This window comes from Acyrthosiphon pisum, chromosome A2 (genome assembly GCF_005508785.2).
Source record: "Acyrthosiphon pisum isolate AL4f chromosome A2, pea_aphid_22Mar2018_4r6ur, whole genome shotgun sequence".
NCBI classification, from domain to species: Eukaryota; Metazoa; Arthropoda; class Insecta; order Hemiptera; family Aphididae; genus Acyrthosiphon; species Acyrthosiphon pisum.
Window position 1 is genome coordinate 69,248,834 of NC_042495.1, and position 23,326 is coordinate 69,272,159.

Below are 23,326 nucleotides of genomic sequence, written 5' to 3' on the forward strand. Positions count from 1 at the left end.
CAATAAACATCACAATGTATACACCATTATATTATATCAGCTAATATAACGTATTTTACAAAGTTTGCGCAAAAAAATAACATATCGTAAAATCGTACACGCAAATATTATTATTTTAATATTATATAATATTATGTACCGCGTACATGCGATAGTCGTCTTTTGACATTTACAACCGATAGTGGATTATCACATATCATACTATTATAAACGGTATATTGTCCTGTCTTATAATATGTTCCACTAAATATCTCAGCCTGATGGCCTTAAATACGGTTTGCTGTGATAGCTAGATGGTACCGAAGTCATAAAAATATCACTCAATGCGGGTGTCAGCGTCGCAGCGTGCGTTTATGAATTGGAAAATCGAAAAAATTGAATTATTTTCAAATTTTGAATAGTTGTTACAATCTAGCTTTAGGACCAGTATAAATAGTCAAATAGATCTAATGCAAAATATATAATAATATTAATATAATGGTTATACTGTTGTCATTATTAGGTACATACTGTGTATATAATATTCAATTTAAAAAATAAAGAGATTAGCAAACTATTCTATTCGATGATTTTTATTTTATGATAAGAAAAAAGTAAAAACTTAATTTATTATTCACTGCTTCAACGCCTTTGGAACCTCGTCTATATCCCTCTCCGCTAAACTTTAAAGCTTGTACTACTATTTAAATAATACTTAACGGAAGTTACATCAATCGACTTTTAATATAATAAATATTTCCATACATTTTCCATCACAGATTCTTATAGAAACACGAAGACCACCGTTTTAGTAATTATTAACCGAATATTAAATTATAGCAATAAAATTGCGGTTTTTAACTTCTTTATATAATACGGAAATTAAGGTCCAATAGGAGCATCGTTATAGACTTTACGTGGAAAGTAAAATAGTTTTCAAATAATTTTATATGATTATTATCACCCAACCACATCCAACCACAATTAGTATAAAACACGTACCATGATATACGTTCCCTCATTCCAATAATGCAAAAAGACAATCATATTTTTTGCCTTATTAAATATGACTTGGCTGAAAGATATTCAGGAGACGATACTAACAATAATTAATATTGAAATACTAATTATTATGAGTTACAATTTTACAATATTGGTAATCGTAGACGTCTTTTGATCAGAGACGGGATATAGATTCCGACGAGCAGAACGACAATGATGAAAATCAAATAGACAACAAAACACAAATAATAACAATATAAAGTCTGTGAAAAATAAAACACCTGGTGAGTCTTAAGTGGTGGATTTCGATCATTTATTGTATTATTAGACTGATTATAATAATTATTGTTTTGTTGAGTTATCCCACAATAACATTTTATTTTACAGACGTTACCCTTATGTAGGTATGTCGAAAACGACGAACAAAAAAAAAAATGATTACTACGAAATTTTTTTATGGTGCGCATAATAAGTATATTCCTGTTCTATTCTCGGAAGTGCGATTTCGTTGTATTTCTCTTGATTTTCCGTGATTGTCTATAAAACGTAATAATATAATACGTTGTAGGTGGCTGGTTTTCCACGAATCGCGTCTGTATGGAACGTTACGTATGTCGTCGCTCATTATAATATTATGATATAACAATAAATAGGGTTTGGTATCCACTCCCCCACATGGTAACAGAACTCTGGTACCGTCATACAGAGATCATCGTCGGATACCAGTGAAAACGCATATAGGAAAGAGCACGACCAATAATTTACCAGGTTAAATTTTTAAGATCTCAGTATTATCAGTCTTGTTGACAAATCATTTTTCACTATAATAGTATAGTGAATTAATATTTTAGCTTTTTTGCTATATTTTCTGAGTTATTTTTAAGAAATGTATTGGATATTTTCTATTTTTTACCAAAAATCATACTAAATCAAAAATGTTATCAGAATTTACTCTTAATGTTGATGATTAGAGTAATAATTAATATTCAACTCCAATTCCAAACGTGGTGATGGACACATCGTTGTAAATCCAATATATCAATGGCTCTTCTCAGAATAAAAATGTTATCACTTTTATCATAAAAAAATGTGAGAAACGATAAAGATATTATTATTTTTGTTCAACAAGTGTCTATGAATTTCAACAACAAAATATATAAAACTATAAACAGCATCCATGGAATTCAAACGCTCGCACACACCCAGAATAAGTGACGTCCACGACGTCCTGTAAATGACGCCCCTGCACAGCAATCGTTTTATTTTTCTTTAATATTGATTAGAAAAAAAGTTATTGATGGGGACAAACGCTTTGTATGTATATCGGCGTTTGTATTATGTTATTTGTTCGGAATAAATGCGTAAGCTATGACGGTTGTTTGAGCAACGCGTCGCAATGTTTTCCATCCGATCCGAACGCGATTCGGAGATTGGGATTTTGAAATTTATATTCGAACAGAGTTTACTTTGCAGTCGCAAACCGTAATGCGCGTGTATATTATGTGTGTGTGTATATGCACATTTTTTTTTATGGCGGAAACACTCGACGAAATCATTGTACGCGAACCATTCAAGCGCAAAAGCCCCGGCTGTCTTATTTTTTATATGCGTCTACCGCGCCATTTACATTTGGCCATAATAAAACATCCCCAAATCACTCGGTTTGGTTCAGCGTCTCCTATGCACGCGTACAATATAGGTTTTGATTAATTTTTATTAGTCACGTACCTACGCGATTTTTTACACATTGCCTCGCTAACGGCTTATCTTTTTACACATAAAAAACAACACACTACCATGCCAGTCGGGCTACGACCATAACCCACATATTATTGTATAATGTACATGTATATTAAAATGTGTACAAGTGCAACTGGATTCACCAAGCCTGCTCACCTCCTTTAATCCTATAATAATGTGGTATAATAGATTAATTCACATTCAGATTTTAGGAATTCTTAAGTATACCTATTTATGAGACTATATTTCAAATACTTAGATGTTGTATATGCTGTTAACCATTAAATGAGTGCCCCGTGGTGATATAAACTTCTATTTTTTTTTTTTTAAAATGAGAACCACCCTTTTTTCTTGCGAATTGTCAACAATACATACACAAAAAATGTAGATGCATCTATATTGAAATACGAACGAGTAGTTTTTCAGTTATTAAACTTTTTGCACCAAGAATAATATTGTTCTTGATAATGCATCGTTTTAGAATAAAACGCGCATCTGTTTTGTGGCATCCATATACCATTGTAATTAACCATCAATTGTAGTTATATTTTAGAGCAAGTATAGCATAAATTCTTGTTATTACTCATTTGCTGAGTGTACATTAAAAATAGATCACTTGCCACACCACAAGATTATTACGCTAAAGTTCTTACTTATCTGAAACGGTGCATACGTCCTAGTACCTACTACTTGCTTCCCAGATTTAATAGGTATTAATATAAATAGAAATTAATAGGTGAGTTGCGCCCAGATCAAAAAGACCAAGAGCAGGTCATAGCCTAATTCTTGCATCCTAGTATTGTTTCTATCAGAATATTTATTACTCTAAAGCCTATAGCCTTAGTAGTAGAGGCTCTAAAAAAATAAATAAAAAAATAGAAAAAAAATTGATAATAGTACCTATTATATAAATATTACTTAATTTTTTTTTCGACACTGATATTTGTAATTGTAACCATTGGGCACTATTGGGTATGTTTTATAAATAAATAAATAATGGTTTTTTAAAAAATATTAAATAGATATTAGATGTGATATTTATTGTTGTACTTATAATTTATAATTGTACTCGGACAATTTTTACAAATTATAAATATCAATAGTTATAATTTTCAAATTATTTTAGCCTCCATATCTTCTATTCTTCTAAACCTCACTACGGCTATTATTTAAGGGGCAACATATAGGCAATTTATAATCTAGTCCTTGGGTCTATGTGTTAGTTAGTTGAAAGTAGTATGTGTTTGTAAGTAAATGATTATTATAGTGTGAGTGAAATTCATTATGGGTACCACTCTCGAACACGCGTGCACATGTCAATAAATCGATAACAATATAAAATTCACTATACGTATTTTACAAAAACTTACTTTTTGTTTAAAGTAAAGTAAGTTAACGTTGTCTGATTTCGATTTTCGATCAAAAAAAATATTTGATTCCAGCAGAAAAATGACAGTAGATCGTACAAAACACTTAATTTTACTTAAAATTTGAAAAAATTCATATTTTCAAGTTTTCAATTACAATTCACAATAATATAATATTTAATGTTTACCAAGTGTTGAGTACAATCTATAGACCATTTTTTTTGTCGATTATAAATTATTTTTTAAAATCAAAAACCGGACAACGTTAACTAACTTTTATTTTGTTAACACTTAAAGTATTTTTAGTTAAAATTGACGACTGCAGCGAGGCCCCTCAATAGGCACATATCACTTAATAACTTGAAAATTAATCGTTGAAATGTTGAATTAGGTACATAAATATATTTTTATCGAGAACGTATATTCATTCTACTTGACAACGCCCAGTAAAAAAGGGTGGTTATTTGAAAAAATAGAAGTTTCTGTGACACAAAGAACACTCATCAGATGGCATACAAAATTTAATTATTTGAAAATATGATCTTGAATAATAATGCTTACAATTTCTAAAAATGGGATAAAAAAAATATGTGGTGTGACCATGGTCGGTGAATCATTACGTATGCATAATATGTGTAAGTGTGTGTGGATGGACTTTATGTGTTATAATTCATGGTCGTGCACTGAAATACGCGTGTTTGAGTCATTACTAAAGAAACGACCGACGATTCCGCGAACAATTCATTTTGGCATAACCGCCACCGTCGACCACAATAATAATCCTATTAGGCCTGTCCGCGCATAAAAGACCACCAGAAATATGTCTGCCTAGTGCAGTATATAGAAAGATGGTTTGTACGAGATAATGAACGAAAAGTTTTTTCGAACCTTCACTATTGAAAGGGTTTTCGGGAATATTGTCAAACACGAGACGAAGACGTTGCAAGTGATATTTTTTTTTCATTTTCGTAAAAACGATTTTTGTCCAGGTTTTTTTTTTAAGACCTAACTTAATCCGGCTGAGACATTTTTTTCGTTACAAAGGTATATTTATATATATATATATATATTTTTCATCTCGAATACGAAATTACGCGCAACACTATTTTTCCTTTAAATTTATATCTATATAAAAGTCCACGATCCGGACAATTGCTTTTCGCGTCATTAAACGCGATACGGTCATCTGACTACTGCAAATGTACGGTGTGACACAGCGTCATGTTTAAAAATTCATTACCGTAAAACTTTACACCGTTTTATAATACGTTTAACAGTCTTGCACACTGCAGCCGCTGCGAGTAAAAGCGTTTGTCGCCTTAAACATAATAATAATATCGTTCAAACATTTTTATCGATCGACAATACCATTTTGTCGATTATGATCATAATGGTAAATGGACATTTATTCCCCGGACATCCCCCCCCCCCCCGGCTGTTTTCGGTCTAGTACAGTGGTTTTCAAACTGGGTGCCTCGAGAATAAATGTATAAAAATAAAATTAATAAAAATTTGTTAGCCATTGTTCTATCAAGTGATTATGCGTAGGGGAAGTGATGCTAATATGATATCAATAAAAACAAAACACGTAATTGTACGTAATGTTCGAGCACCGAACAAAGACTATTTTATTATCTACATAATCGTAATTATTAACGTAATCGTCGTGAGCCGGTCGGTGGGGACCGAGCTCTTACATGACCAACTTAATACTAATCAAAATCGGTAGATATATTGTGTGTATTTTACCAATATACCACAGCCACTAAGCACGCGTTACTAATTAAACGTACTTATATAATTATAGATCAAAACAATTTTGTTCATCTAATTATTTAGTGCAAAAAAAAAGATCAGTGTGCCGCGAAAATTTTTTGAGGAGCATGGTGTGTCGTGTTTTATAAAAGTTTGAAAACCACTGGTCTAGTAGGACTTCCCCCCCCAAATATATTTTTGAGGCATACATTTCCCCCCATAATAAAAGTTTATTATTGACTAATAATAATATTGAATTTAATAATACAATATTATTATTTTTTTAATAAAATATAAAATAAATAAAATTTTTTAATTTTTATAAATATGATAGATTATAAATGTATGTGTTTGATCCACTGAACTCGGTACTTAAAACAATACAAATTTAAAAAATAATAAGTATAAAATAAAATAATTAATTAATAATAGGGGAACGGAGTGGCCGAGTGGACTAAGGCGTCGGATTCGACGCGCACCGTTAACAGTCCGAACTCGGCCATGATGGGTGGCATTTTTCTTCAGGCAGTCACGGTATCCGGAGAGTGAGGCCGCCAACCCCCCCACAGGAGCATGGCAAATACCTACGGTTGCCCACTTAAAAATGCTGTCAAAACCAAAAACACACGTGTTCAAAATTCAAAACCTTCAGTACCTTCCCCCACAGTTCCCAGGCTAATTACCTCAGTTGTCGAAAACTCAAAAAAAAAAAAAATAATAATAATAATATGGGCTAAAAATTTGGACATAAAAATGGTACATTTTGTAAAAACATTTGATTGCTCATTTTTTTGTTATTTCTAAACGCATATTTTTTTTTAGCTAATGGTTTTACAATGGTGTTTATTTTTTTTTTATCCTGTATACAAAATTTCTACCAGAAAGAGTGCTTCGATTTCAACATATAGTACCTTATATTTTACCAAATTGAATTAATATGTACTTTAAAGAGGTTATTTTTCGATTTTCTCAATAGTTAATTAATGCCACTGGAAAAACTACCGACAAATTACTAAAAACCGCTAAAAATGGGATTTTAATTTCTAACGCTTTGCTTATCACCATAGCAACGAACAAAAAAAATAATATCATAGTATTAATTCATAATTACAGGCTATTATAAATAATAACAGTAAAAATCCAGACTGATAAACCCTCTTCGCTCAGAATCGTTTTTCTTATACAATAATATTATAACATTGAATTCAAGTTCAATACAATCCATTATCCATTGACCCACTTGTAACCTACTGTACAGCAGAGTGATATCCACTTGGCCGTTTTTTTTAATGTTAAAACTGATATTTAACAATTTAATAATTGCTTTTGAATTTGATTCTAGTAGCTCAATTGATCAAAAATATACACCTATAATTTATTATATTTATGAAAATATTTGAAAATATAACACAATAGGCAAAATAATAATTTCATATTAAATAATAAAATAATTATTAATAAACAGTAAAATTTAAAAAAAATGGGGGGGGGGGGGAAATGTCTGCATTAAAAGTATAACGGGGTGTAAATATCCTAATACACCAAAAACATTCGTGGCGAAATGTCCGAGGGGAAAATGTCCATGATTCGATCATAATAGAATTATCTGGATATAAAACAATACGCGGAAGTGTCTACTGCAATGATTGAATGCAAATTATTATCATTGGGTATATTGCACAAAAATAGTATAATAATATACTCAATAATGATATTATTATTATTTTTAAATATTATAATATTTCAAACGTTTTGAAAAACGGCTCGTCGCATAGGCAATATAGGTACATGCGTGCGTGGAATGCCTTACGTTATTTTTACCACCACGGTGACTGGTGAGCATTAAGTTTGGACCATTGAGTTATTAAAGGTAGGTAGTCGGAACACGTCGGTTGGTTTACTTATATATTATCAGACCATTTCTAAACATATATTCACTGAACATTTACGATGGATATTTAAATAATGAACATTATACTTATATCAACACCACGCACCAGTTTTTAATGAGTTTGATATGGATCATTATTTTAACGAAATTAAAAAAAATAATCAAATATAAATACCTATATAAAACGTTCAAAAGTGACTCTGCTATTGAGCACAATATTTTCATTTACCTATATCCGAAGTTATTTGGTTGGTGTTTTAATTCGTACACGAAAAATGTTTTTTCGAAAAAAATATTTATAGGCTCTTTAAAACTTGAAATATTAAAAATGCCTGGGAAAAACACACCGACATAATATTATATAATATCGTTACAGTACACTAATCCATCATTTTTTTTTCACTGTTCATAAACAATATTATAAACTTGCTTTATTGTTATTTGTTAATGTCAGCTACCAAGCCGTCGGAACCATACGCAATCCCAGCACACGCATCGAGGCTCGTAAATTGTTTCTTTCGTCGGGATAATATATTATTACATTCATCAATATAATATTACGTTTTAATAATATTATTTTATAATTACAAATTCAAATCGTCTCAGGCAGTTCCAACTCAACATATTAAGTTGAAGTTAGGAATAAATATTTTGAGGTGGGTGAGATGTCGTCGATATATTTTTTTATTATGTTATACAAAATGTATATTCTACCGTTTTAACGGGTGCAAAATGTAAGGTCCAATATTGTATGAAAATGTATATTTTTATAAACGTATAAAATAAACATTTTGCCAAACCAACAGTATATGATTTAAATATAATATAAGGTCGTACCTACGCGTGTCACTTTAAAATAATTGAGTGGCGCATAAATATTTTTTGATCTGTGTTTTTAGGAAATCGTATCATCAAATGAGAATTTGTCTGCATATTATATTGCTAACGGAATAACTGAACGGAAAAATATCATTTTTCGTGGCAATTTCAAGATTGATAACTTCTTTGCGGAACACGCGCTGTATATTTTTGGATGCATCCATTCGCCTATTTTTTTTTATTACCCAGCGTAAATGTCGTGAGTATACATTTTTTTCCCATTTAATATATTATTTATATTGTGCTCAGTGCTTACCACTGGTAACAGTCCTCGTTGTTTTCCCCATCGCCGATACCGTCGTCGTACGCGTATTCGTCGTGTTTCGCAGCCGTCGTTGGCAAGTCCGGACGATCGCCCAGTTGTCTGAGGATGTGTGCAGCCACGTGGTCGTGTGTTGGTGAGTTTGCCAGTTGATACTCTGCACATTCGCACAGGACGTGTTTGGCTTCGGATGTCAAACGGTACACCGGTTTTCCTCCGCTGCCACCTGCATGGTAGACACAAATGGTATAAGGACTTGTCATAATATGTCATAGATATACCTATTATAAACATTGGAGTATTTTATTACAAACAGGTCCTGCGAGTATTATATCATAATAAAAGACAAAATATACCTATACATAAATTTGGAGGTAAAAGTGCGTGTAAGTATAGATTAGGTATCGACGACGACTTTTGAAATGATAATCGATTTCTTTATAAATCATATTATTTACCAATCTTGTCATTAAAAAGTCATCAGGCCAAAACGTGTGGTATCCGTCACTGAAGTGTGCAACATAGAGGTAATTTATATTCAGAAGTTATCGTTCAACTAAATTCGTTCTGATATTTGAGTGATATTATCTATTAAATAAAACTCAAAGGTTTCATTTTGAAGCAAGTTATTAGTGTGTAAAATATTACAATTTAAAAATTCTCATACCGGCCTATTTATTACTACAAAATTAAAAAATTCGATAAAAACACATCCAAAAAATATTGTTACCTTCAGATTAAATAACAGGTAAATTCACTCTTATATCTAAGCTAACATTTAGCTGAACAAGAACTGCTGGATGGTAATTTACTATAATATGTCACAAACTTATAAAATGGAAACAATAATATTATGATAATGTTTATAATACCTCCTCTTAATTCAAAGCTATTTAATTGAACTTAAATATATCTCATATTATAGTTCTTTATTATTCACTATGGATTTATGCATCAAGGTTACACCTTACATTTACTGTATTAAACCTATTGTATATAGGTATATCACATTTTTATTTTTTCATACGATTTGACGTGTAGAAATTTTATTGAGATACCTTATGTAAAAATGTATGTTCCAAAGATAAAATACAGTGAAACTTCTCCTAATGGACACCTTTAAGAAGTAGAAACCTCCAAATAGTGGACATTTTCTTGTGAACTAACGAAACATTTTCTACAAAATGAACCCTCTGAAATTTGAATAGTGAACACCTTCGAATAGAGGATACAATTTTAGCGACTGAGATTGTCCGGTATTTAGAGGTTTCGGTGTAACTTATTTTATTGTTTTATTTCAAATGTCCACGGTTTTATAGTTACATATGGTACTTTTTGTATAAATATTATGCAGTTACGATTTGTAGCTATAATTGAAACTTTTACTTTTCAAGGATATTTCGTATGCTCAAAATAAAATACCCTTGAAAATTCACTGATTCCTAAAATTTTTCACCGTGGCCTTAGCTCTGCATGTATACTGCATGCATCAGAAACATTGAGTTTTGAACTTTTACATTTTTTGGCTGAAAAGCACAGTACAATAATTATATGCGTGTACAACGTATTATATGCTTAATAATATTTACATTCACGGTTCCCTGCAGTGATTAACTCGTTTGATAACTTTTATCTAGTTAATATTTTTGTTATATTAGTGATAACATTGTTCTCCTTTGGTATTATCTACTATACTTGTGTATGTAGAATCGACTTTAATACAACATTAATACCACCCACGGTGCAGTTTCGAGAACATCGGTATTGTTTTCGGCCATTACAGTTCGGGTTAAACTTGATGGCGATGGTATATAAGAAGAACACAAAATCAGATCGATAGGTGTAAAACGAATTATGAGATTCTGCTAATAACTACTACTACGATACCAATAAAACATTTTTATAAGATTTTAGAGTTGTTTTTCACAAACTACACCAATTCACGACGAAAGCGAACTATAATTAGATGTACATTTTAAAATACGAAGGACGTAAATATTCGAGAAGGATAATTTTTTTTTTAATTTCATCAAGCCGTTAATGACATAATGTACTTAAATCGGATTCATTAAATATCCTACGCAATAATTCCTATATATATGTTCGAATTGTTCCTACATCGTCAATAATTGCTTTCAACGGTTAAAATTTGTTTAATAATGTAAAATAGTATCTCCGTAAATCAAATAATTCTGTAGCGGAAAATTGTATTTTTATTTTTGTTCGCAGCATGTCTTGAATTAAATCATGTTCGGTTGATTACATTCTTTTATTCAATTATATTGAACGAATTAAATAACGTAATTTATACTCGTAGCTTACGCCGCATAAATGTTTATAAGCAAGTTTCGTATAGTATAATAAGACCTGTAAAAACGGTGAGGTAGAATTATTCTGTGGTTTTTTGTTGTATATAGCCATATAGGTAGGTACATATAATATACGGACTAGGATTATAGTTATTTGCATCTGTATATCCGACCATAAGACTTGGGGTTTCTGGGTCTCTGAGTTTTGTTATCGTTCAACCATGTGATTACTGTTCAGTTTCGTGTCATGGGTGGTTATATATATATATTATACACGAGTATATAATGTATATATATACGGATTTCCTACATGCACAATTGTATCGTTCCTAGGTAGGTACCTCAATAATTCTGGCTGTCTGATCTAAATTTATTACTATTTGGACATCCACACTGTCTCCTAAAAAATCCCTGAAATTACCTCTATTTTATCGTAGTATACCTATAAAAGCTAATAATACATGTATTTGTCTATATACTCACATCAGCAGTGACGGGTCGACGACTGGACGAATTACCTACAAACGGACCCATCCAAATCTCATTGAAAATAAAAACGTCAATATAATAAAATACTGACTATATTATTGTATATATATTATTTCTTGTTATAAATTTCCCTGGCAGAATTGATAAATCAAGACAAGCAAATTCAGACACTTAGGTACAAATGGACAAAATATACACTACAGTAATAATGCACACGTTTTGGATGCGTTAATTTAATGAATTCAACAGAAGAAAACCATTTATTGAATGTTATGCATTATCTAAAAGATGTAAAAAAGAATATTGAACATTTTAAATGTCTATAAATATCAAAAAAGGGCCAACATATTTAGTAAAAACTATATTTATTGATATTTAATTAAAAGAAAATCAATTATGTTGAAAATTCCCGTTAGTCAAAATTTTTTTTTTGTTTTAATGATAATTTTGAAAAGTATTGGAAATTTGAAGATTGAAGTACTTTCACTATTTTAAAAGGTGATACCAAACATACATATCATATTAAAACAAACCACTCCGCTCAGAATCTAAAATTATATATGTAGTAAGTAGGTACTTAAATTATATTGTTTTTAATAATATTTGTTATAGCAGCTACGATCTGCGTGTTAGTGTGCGTATTTATGATTTTAAATCACGGATATAAACCTGAATACATTTTTCTTCAAACGAGACTGATTAATATCCAGTAATAACCAATACAACGAGTTAAAGATAGTCTTATTTCTTGATTATTCTTAGTAGTTATATTGTTATTTTATCATCTAAAGCAAAATTAATATAAAATTATTAAGATATAGTAAGGCACAATAATATAATATACTAATGTGTGATAACAACCGAATACGCATGGGAAATAAAATACAATATTATTGCACCTGTCTTCATAAACTATTGTTCGGCCCTTAAATTGCCTTAGAATAAATCCACGTTCACAGTGCACCTGCAAGGCGATGTTAAATAAGTGTTCATATTACTCTCTGTTTTCAGTAACGCAGTAATTTAGTGAGAGTGTTGAAAACTATTCTTGTTCTCGGCCAAAGTAAAACAAAGCGTCGCAAAGTTTGTGTGAACTTTAGTACTTTTATCTTATTTTTTCTTTGTACCTATAGGTACTCTAGGCACAATGACGAGTGAGAAAATTATGAAATACGCACAGAAACGTGTATACGAATGCATAAAATATAATAAATTATATTGTACTAGAGCATGTACCTAATGTAATAAATTATTTTATATTATATTTTAGCGGTGGGTAATATAATAATAATTGATGTTACACGATCGACCCAAAAAATATTATCGTGCATATTTTTTATTGTACTCGTTTTTTTATAACGTTCCGCAGAACAATTAACGTAGATAATCTCGAGTAATATTGATGTCGTGCTTACAACAAAACGCATTAATTAGTCGTTGCCAGACCGAAACAGCTCCGGTACGGTTTTCAAACGTATTCAAACGGAATATATTAATAAAATATTATTTATATATCATTTCATATGACTGTATAATTTTGATATTTTGTGTCTTTTGAAACGAATTATGAGTCTAAAAAATGTGTACGTTATTATACAGCTAGGTACTAGGTGAAACAGGTAGTTAAACAAGGTACTTCATAGTCAGAAATCTCGTGTATTATAATGTATTATAGAATAATATCATATAATATTATACATTTGTATAAAAAAAATAATAAGCAACTGTATTCCGGTGGGTTTCACAAAACTTTGTTGCAGTTCTGAGGTTTAAAATAAAATCATCTAAACTTCTTCGTCTTGAATGCTGCAATGCGTGCGTTACGAACACGCAACCCTCCGACAAAAACATTAATGCTAATTAGCTTTATACAATATTATCCTAATATATATGTAGCATTTTCAATGTTCGCTTGTTACTTGTCCTTTTGTACGATTTGATAGGTAATCGAATCGAAACAAGACAATAAGACCAGCACACAGTATGAATCAATCGCCATAGCGAATTTGTTTATTTCACATACTTATTTATATGATGTAATATATATATTATATATATATTATTATGATGATTTATATTAATACATGATACCGAAAATGTAAAATATAGTATGGATATAACGGCTCGTAGTAAACTTAAACATTTGTCACTATAATATGACCTGCCATAAAAGCCAAATTGAGTTTTCAATTTTTGGTGGGATTGAATTTTTACAATGACTATATTTTTCAACAAATAACTAATATTATCTATTTTTTTCCAAACACTACGATCATAAACGATGTCATTTTTATGAAACAGTTTTATTGCCGTATAATATTTTAAACCATTCAATTTATAAGCGTCCGTGAAACTTTAATGGGTCAGCTGTCTATGCTAGGCCATATTAAAGTCATATAATTGTATTTTGAACATAATATATATTTATATATTGTACGCACATTAAAGAGAAAAACGAATAGAAAATACATATTATTAAATCTGGATTGATGAGAAATAACTTACTTATTATACAGCGAGACGGGTAGAGAATTTCATTTAACATTGATTCAACAGTTGTAAATGTAAAAAAAAAAACAAAAAACAAAATATAAGGAATTTGTTTTTATTTGAAATAATATTTGTAGTGTGTTTTTGAGTCCATATTATTATAAAAGTTATGTAAAGTTAAAAACATGAAAATATCAAAGTTGTAATAATATTGAGTTAACAATTGGATTGTTCCTAATCAAATCTGATCTCTACCTAATTATGCAATATATCACATATTCACACCTCACTCTAGTATAAAAAAACTAACCTATGCCTACCTATAAAAAAAATCTGTGACCATAAACAATTAATACATTAAGACAAATTAGGTCATCCACCTTAGAAACACGATTGTTCTCTTCCTAGGTATACCAAAATAACTAGATAGACTCCGAATCAGCCATTCTTACTTAAGCACCTCGAGACTATACAAGCACTACCATTATGCGTAACCTTGTGCTCTTCTTGTTTCAGATAAATACTATTATTCACGGAAGCTACAAGATTCAACGATCAAAGACGAGCTCAATCTTCATCATAATCTATGTGAACTAAAGCATCAGATTCGGAAACCACCACTCAACTCACAAGATTCAAAAATTTATTGGAATTATATAATAATATTTAAATGTACTAACCTGAACCAATATTATTATCTTCTTTAATAATTTGTATCTTATTTAAATGATGTAATTTTATTTTATGTTGATCGTAAGTACCTAATGCTATTATCTTGCTGCGTATATTAAAAAAAAAATTACCCTACCCACCACCCATTAGAATTGTTTCGTATGACGTTTTGGAATGGCATTTGTTACTTAAGCGGCCGACGCGCGACCTGTTTTTTGCTCAAAGACATGCCTTACAGGAAAAACTCTCACTCCTCGTAGATTGGTCCGATTTCCGTAATTTTTTTTTGATGTGAAACATCTTATGGCGCGGTACAGTAGTGAGACCGACTGTGGCGTGGCGACGCCCCACTCATAGATTTCAAATCGAAATTTTTGTTTATAAATGGTTGCCACGAGTGACGTCGTATAATATGATTCGTTCTATAAATTTTTTGTTTATAAATGGTTGCCATGAGTGACGTCGTATTGTTTATAAATGGTTGCCATGAGTGACGTCGTATAATATAATTCGTTCTATAAATTTCAATACAGAATTATAGTGAATCGTTTTAAGTCGTTGCCACGGACACAAACAAACCATTTATCTTGTAAATCTTGTAATAACGATATATATTTTCTAATGAAATATGAGTGACAGTGACAGTGAAAATATTACAAATACAATGGAACGAGACAGTGCACCGCCGCCAGAAAAAAGAATTAAATTTCAAGTTAACCAAAATGCAGGTCGGAGTGAAATGTCTCCGTCATGTGCTTTTGCTGTTTATCCCGATTCACAATTTACTGATTCGAGCCAAAGGTTAGTTTGTTTATTTTAATAATAATGATCTCTGTATAACTTCGTATTTATATTACAAGATAGTGAAGAAGTAAAATATTAATTAGATTAATAGATATTAGATATAAATTATATTTATGACTTAATATGGTTAGTCAACGAAATGTGATAAGTGGTATTCGACAGGTGCTTATCGTGGTGCTATAGATAAAATGTTTGATGTTTCACATCTGCCAGGCGTCCCGCGACGGCTCACTTTTTATTAGATATAGGAAGACGCATTGCAAGGCGCGCATTGGACTTGAATATTCAAAACTATTTTTCTAAATCTTATATTACAAGTTTGAATTTAACCCATTTTTACAACTTTTTAGTTTTTGTATTATTTTTTGTTTATAGCAACGTAATCAAAAATCGAAGTCCAATGCGCACTGCAAAAATATTCCTCTATCTAACAAAAAAAAAATTACGGAAATCAGACCAATCTACGAGGTGTGAAAGTTTTTCCTTTAAAGTGTGTTCTGATCGATATAATACACCCTATCAACCTCCCCCCTAAATAGGTATCGGGTAGTATTATAAGTATTATAATTAAGGTGGCAACTAAAGTATAAAATTTTATTTTCGAATTTTATAGAATTGCGGAAAATTTGAAAAATTGCAATCAGGATCCTTAAACAATATGTGATCTTACGGGTAAACTATCCTCTATTCCAAATAAGTCTGGAAAAACTGCACAGCCTCTGAACGGTAGAACCGCTGTGATTGGCCGCAGTAGTCAGCTGCGCCGACTGCAGCCAATGAGACTGCACATGCGCAAACCGTGACGCGTTTCCGTCGGGATTTTTCCAGACTGATTTGGAATAGAATGTACAATATGATATGAAAAATATTTATAGATATTATCAATATAATATTATATGTCTAAATAAAAAAGTATTAACTGTAGTTAAAATAATATTATGTCATTTTTCATTAGCGAGAAATCACTAGGCCGGGATATTGTTTTACACTCGAGATGTTTTAACGTGTGCTATTCGGTGTAACTTAACCTATAGCACCGCCGCCACTAGTTAAACACTATTAATTTAATTTTAAACAAACATTAATTATACATACTACATAATATTATACAATATGTATTATGTATGTTATACGATCCTACTACCGCGCTGTCGTTGTCACCGCCAATTAAACTCACCGCGGTGGCGTTTTCTTGGTAAGTATATAATAATATATCTACAAAGTACGCTTCGTGTACTTTGTATAATAACTATCACGAACACAATTTTCGAGAGTTTTGGAAAAAAACCAACAGACAGACATTCTAACCCCATGCTATAATTAATATCCCAGTTTTCAGCTAACCGACATAATTATGGCACACGCTTGAGATCGGTCTGAAAAGTAAAATTTGAGAATATCGCGCCATTTTATTTTAACAATATTATTATAATAACCGTGTATGTAATTATATATATGTCTGTTGTCTATGTCTTAACTTAAAACACGGAACTGCGATTTCGTTTTTCATTTCACTTTTGTATAATTATAATATATCATCATCAATCATCATCATCATCACTGATGTTTATAACTCTATTTGAGTTTTTGCCGCCAACACTATGTCCCTCCATTTCTCTAAGTTAATATATATATAGAACTTTATATACTATAAATTGGTCTAATTTTTGAGATGATATTCTTAAAACAATAATGAGAAATCAATTAATTTTCAAATTCAAACTAAGAACAATTGAAGAGAAACAAGATCTCATCATAAAAATGCTGGAAGATCAAGCAAACAATCAAATTTTTTCGAATGAAAATAATTCACTTATTGATTACAACCCTATGGCAGATTTGTACCCCATAGAAAGTCTTGATGATCTCAATAAAATAGAAGAGCAAATTATATTGGACAGCGAATATCGCAGAAAAATTGTGAGTGATAATATATACATACGTATAATACGTATTATATTGTTCTTAACAATATGTTAATATTTTATTTAAATTATCCTTTTTAGTCTATTATATATATTATATGAACTACATTTTATAAATTCACTTAGGTTCATGATCTATCCAACAGTATTGGTGGGAAAAATGTAAATTCTCCAGTAAAGAAAATTATGGGTCAACTTTTTGATGATAGATTATTGGCCCAATTTTCCTTTGCAGGAAGAAAATTAACATCTAAAAATCATTTCAGTCGTTGGGCTTTTATAAAATAATTGATGGTAAATTTTAGATTGAAAATGTATTAAATAATAGTATAATTATAATTTTAATGTCATTCATTTTAGAAGCCACCAAAAAAATGGCAAAATTCAAAGGTGTTGTAAAGCAAGAAGAGATTGACGATTGTATAAAATATATGCTTATTCAAGCACCATTTCGCTTAAAACGAAAAAAAGAACAGGAAAATTCAGCATTATTAAAATAAAATAAACAAATGTAGGTATTATACTTTATATCTTTAATAAAGCATGTTTTCTATTGTTAAAATGTGTATGTATTTTATTAAAAAAAATATAGGTATTATAAAATATAAGTAAAATCACAGATTTAAACTAATATTGAATTCAACCTAAAAATGCAATGTTGTTTATAACTTGATAATATAATGTTGAATTCAACATTCAAATGCAATATTTCTTAAAACATTTTGGTGTAATGTTGGATTTAACATGTATGTTATCATGTTGAATAAAGCATAGGGATGCGATGTGTCTGATAACATTGTGGTGTAATGTTGAATTAAACCTTGCAGTACAATGTGATATCAAGTCTTAAAAATTGGTTCAAATGATGTTTAGTATAAGGTTTATAAATGTTTATTAAAATACAATTTAATGAGTATTAAATGGTTAGTTCAATGTTTAAAGTTGTTTTTTTTTAGTTTTAATTAATGTTCTATTTAAGGTTTATATGTTTATTGGGTATTATATATTATGTGTACATTATAATAATATATTTATAGATTTTTTGAATTTTTTATTCAAGTTAATTAAAAATATTGTCTCAAAAACTTTTGTTTAGTTTAATGCAATAATTCTCACAATTTAACTCCTCGTATAAAAAGTTTATATAATTATTTAACATAAATTAAAATAATCTTAGTTTTATATTTTTGACTGTTTAGAATGAATTACACATCCCCGAGAATCGAGATGATGTTATTCATCAATAATAATAATTGGCGATGAACCATTTTAAATTTTTTTAGAAAGAATAATTAGGCTTCTTTGAATATTTAATATTTAATTGATTTTTTGTAATACAATAAAAAATTTAATTTTTTAAGTAATTTATTGTGACATTTTTAAACATTTTTTTGATCATTTTTTAGAACCCCGATAATAATATTATAATATAAAAATATGTTATTCGGACCTATTTGCTGTCTTCGTGATCTCGGTGACAATTCTGCCTTTTGGTGGTGGCTCGCGTTGTACTGTTTCGGAGGTGGAGTGTGTTGCACCGACCCCGCGTTTACAGCTGAAGATGATTTTTTCGACAACTTTTCCCGCCGATTTTCTGAAAAAAAAACAAACGGAATGGGTAAATTATTATTATTATAAAATGTACCTAATAATGTTGTGTATGTATGGTGGGTACTAATGGGTACTGTTTTGATAATAAAGCTTATATAATATACCTACTTAATATGATAAAAACCAATATAGCCTATTTGTTGGTAGTTGGTAACCCATAATTAATACGTTTAGTTCTATACACACGTACGTGATAACTGATACCTAAGTAATTTAAAGTAAAACAAAAATTCAATATGCGGGACGGTGGGTGATTCAGAACGGTAGCACCTCAATTCATCGTGGTCAATTTATCACGACGTCAAGTTGTAATGACGTCAATTCATCGCGTATATATATATATTTTTAAACTTTTTAATTGTAACAATTTGTTTTGTGATGGCATATTTTTAAGTGCTTCATATATATTTTATAAATTATTAATTATTAATTAATAATCAATTATTAATATATATTATATATAATAGTAAAATAATGTAAGCCTCACACCCACAGCTCAATAAATATACTATAGTACAACGCGTATGTGAAAACTGTTTGATGATTACTTTTCACTGCAGCAACATACTCGATTCACACTTCTTGTAACACCACTTAAGATTTATATTCGTTTCCAGCAGATCTACAACAATTTTATTTTCATATTTCCGTACTCTATTCATATATGTGCACATCGAGTCATTTATAGACTCTGCTATGCCCTTCAAAGGAACAGCGTAAAATTCAATATTGAAAAATTACATGTTTCAGTTAAAAGTACGTATACGGTAAGTATACTCCTATTATCCACCGAGTTCATTATTTGATGTATTCAATAAATTACCCGTTTCCTTCCGTGATTAAACCGGGTTTTTTTTTCAATTTCCTTTTTTTTTACTACTGAATTATAATAAATCAAGTTTTTATTATTTTTTAAATATAATTTATGAATATTATTATAATTTTAAATTAATATAAATAGTATGAAAAGCAATGATCAACTACTCATAATAAAAAGTCTGATTTCAGAAACAAAATATGTAGCAAAATATAGATTGTATTTAATGTTTATTAAAATGTAAGATTATTATAACAAATAGAAAGATACGAACAAAGCAAAAATGTTTCTGGACGAAACTGGACTACCGTCTACCGATTTAAAATTGTATTGAATCATCAATGTTTTCAGTGTTATTGTAGATTGTTATTGATTTAAACGCATTCTTACTCGTTCTAATAGGACTATATTTAATTACCTATATACTTGCAAATAAAAAAAAAAATTGAATAACAACGTTATTGAAGAAAAAAGTGTTTAAACATGTGCTTGGTGATTCGAATCACTCTATATATTAAATTATTAGTTTTAAATTTACTATGATTTTTGAAACCATAAACGGGTAGATATATTAAACATAAGTTGAAAGTTGTACACTTGTATCTAAGATTTTCAATGTAAAATTAATTTCCAATGTTCGAGAGGTTTAAATATAAAAATAATACTTGTAGATTTTAACTATTATATGTACTAGTTGTAGCTGTGTATATATTTTTTAAACAAAACAAGGTAAATTATATTAATATAATTTATAAGCGAGTAATTCGCTTGTTCTAAATTTTTTTTAATAAGCCCGCAGTACTTAATTAAATACACATGACCATTTGAAACGTCATGATAAAAAAACATTTTTTTATCATCATTGTCATGCAAATGATCTTTTGGTTTTGTCTCTAACAACACTATTGTTTACCTTCTTTTCACCACATTTCCCACAACAAACATTTTTTTATCGTCCGATGGCAATCCCTCTGTCATATTTCCATTGCCCATTGTTTTTTTTCGCGTAATCCACAAAAACGCAACTCAAGTCAAACATTTCGCTTTGTTTTCCCATGCACTAGGGAGAAAGTGTTTGGGGAATTAAATACAATATGTTAGTCATAAATCATATTTTTTATTATTAAAAAGTGCAATCAATGTTTTGTAATAAAAAATAATAATTTATCCTTATAACTTTATTTAAAAACGCAATTTTAAACGAATTTTTAAATACATTTTTTGTTGAATATTGATAGACTCAACGAGGGTTAGAGATTAGAAAATCCATATATCATAAACAATATACGATCATAATATATACGATGATTTAAATGATATAGGCAGAAGGTAGTATATTACTTAGAGAAAGTTTTAGCATATTATTTATAACCCTAGTTAAATATTTGATCGAAAATCTACTTTTGATAAAACTTCTCTTTGTAACTACTCAAAGTCTGATATAAATTTTTATTTTAACTTTTTCATAAACGGCAGGTAGTATTCATATATTTTTATGAAATTATTAACTATATGTTAAATATAATAAGACCATATAGGTACATATTATGTATAATATTATAATGCCAAAAGTTAGATTGAATATTTTATTTACAATAATTGTCAATACATTATTATTCTACATTAAGTTGCATTTAACAAAATATTAAATAACACGCATATTATAGTCCCATGGGCAGCAAAAGATTCGTATTATATATAGTAATCCATAAAATAGAATCAAATAAATTTGGTTCTAATTTGGTTTGATTCTCAAAAATATTTCATTAAACAGAACATTTTGTTAAATGGAACAGTTGCTCTGTATTATAATAATGATATAAATTCCATTTTTTAATGATATTTTTTTATTAACAAGTTCCATAAAAATAATCACGTTATATTTTTCGATTTTGATCGATATTTATACTCCTATTTCTCTATTATATACAAATTTATAAATGTAAATGTAACAATCGTAACGTCAATTATAGTTATGAAATGTCGTTGGATATTACTTTTTCAAAAAAGAAAATAACAAGAAAATTCCATATCACATGAGATGCATACATTATATTAGAGATATTATCTCTGTTTATAGTAGCATGTTTTATTTTCCATCGTACCCCGTACGCTTCAGTAGAATGGACAAAATATAAGACGCGTGTTGTGTAACGATTTATTGCATTGTGTATAGGTTAAAAGCCAATGTTTTCGACTTAAACGCTCTAGTGGAGGATGCACGGCGACAAGGGACCTAATGTCAGTCTATGGTAGATAAAACACCATTAATCATGTCTTTTTATTAAGCTAAACGATTATGTACTCTGGAAAGGTGTCCCTCGCGCAATGCCGGGTGAACGAAGATGCACTGGCTGTTATACTTTACACCTCTGATAAAAATCCCACCCGACATTCGAAGGAAATTCGTCGATACTGGATAAACGTCATATTATTATATTGTAACCGTTATTAGTGGTGGTACCTATAAAATCGAGTTTAATTACAGGCATTAACCAAAACATACTTTGTATTTTAAGTATGACTCTGATTCGTATGTGTGTATATATAATTTTGGTAAATGGTATTTAAAAAGTATTAATATATTCGAATTATCGGTGTGGACAACTGCATATTATTATGTACTCCTGATGAATTACTAAAAGTTTATCACGCTTACATAACCTTCAAGGTCGTGAAAAAATTATATAGGTCCAACGAAAAAATGTGTGTTTCATTTACAATTATAATATCTATCAGACATTTGCAAAAAAATACACGTAATACTATACGACACTACGAAATTAACATAATATTGTAATTATTTGTAGATTATGGTGTGTTTTTTTTCGGCTTTGTCGGGCTGTGGTTGACTGTATAGTATACGACCAACCTGCTGAGCAGTGCAGACTACAGATGCATTTTAATAAAAAAGTAAATTATACGATACTAAGTTATTTAATGATATTTTAATATGCAATACTGCAATTCATGTATATTACCATCGTTTCGTGTAGGTACTTGCTACATACCACATAATATTATTATAGTATAAAAAAAATTTAGGAAATAATACATTTTTCAGTAGTGCACATAAAATATACACAGGCTGCTGCAGTTAACTAATTACAACAAATAATATGCCATTTATTATTGTATCGTGTTCACTGACAATATTTAAGATAAGTACCTATATTGCTATTAAGTATTACAGTATAAATACACCCATTTAACCAAATGTAATAATATTTTATTGTCTCCCTCCTGTGCGTTGCCACGGCAACCCATGTCCCTTCATAATAATATTATCACAGATTATACGAAAATAATTAAAATAATAAATATTTTCATATAA

The 23,326-nt window shown here is 29.7% G+C and overlaps 1 protein-coding gene and 1 long non-coding RNA gene across 3 annotated transcripts in view; one reads left to right on the forward strand and one right to left on the reverse strand.

Annotated features, from left to right (window-relative positions):
• The window catches only part of LOC100167612 (TWiK family of potassium channels protein 18), a 147,989-nt gene that overhangs the window by 5,835 nt on the left and 118,828 nt on the right, over nucleotides 1–23,326 (reverse strand). For both annotated transcript variants that reach the window (XM_029490356.1, XM_029490355.1), the window contains 2 exons: nucleotides 19,015–19,158; nucleotides 8,870–9,101 (listed from right to left, as the gene is read on the reverse strand). In XM_029490356.1, coding sequence (XP_029346216.1) covers nucleotides 8,870–9,101; nucleotides 19,015–19,158 — 376 coding nt within the window. The remainder of the gene's footprint in view (nucleotides 1–8,869; nucleotides 9,102–19,014; nucleotides 19,159–23,326) is intronic.
• LOC107884437 lies at nucleotides 9,127–18,543 on the forward strand. Its single transcript, XR_003839582.1, has 3 exons — nucleotides 9,127–17,559; nucleotides 17,691–17,858; nucleotides 17,925–18,543. It is a non-coding gene; the product is annotated as an uncharacterized LOC107884437 (long non-coding RNA).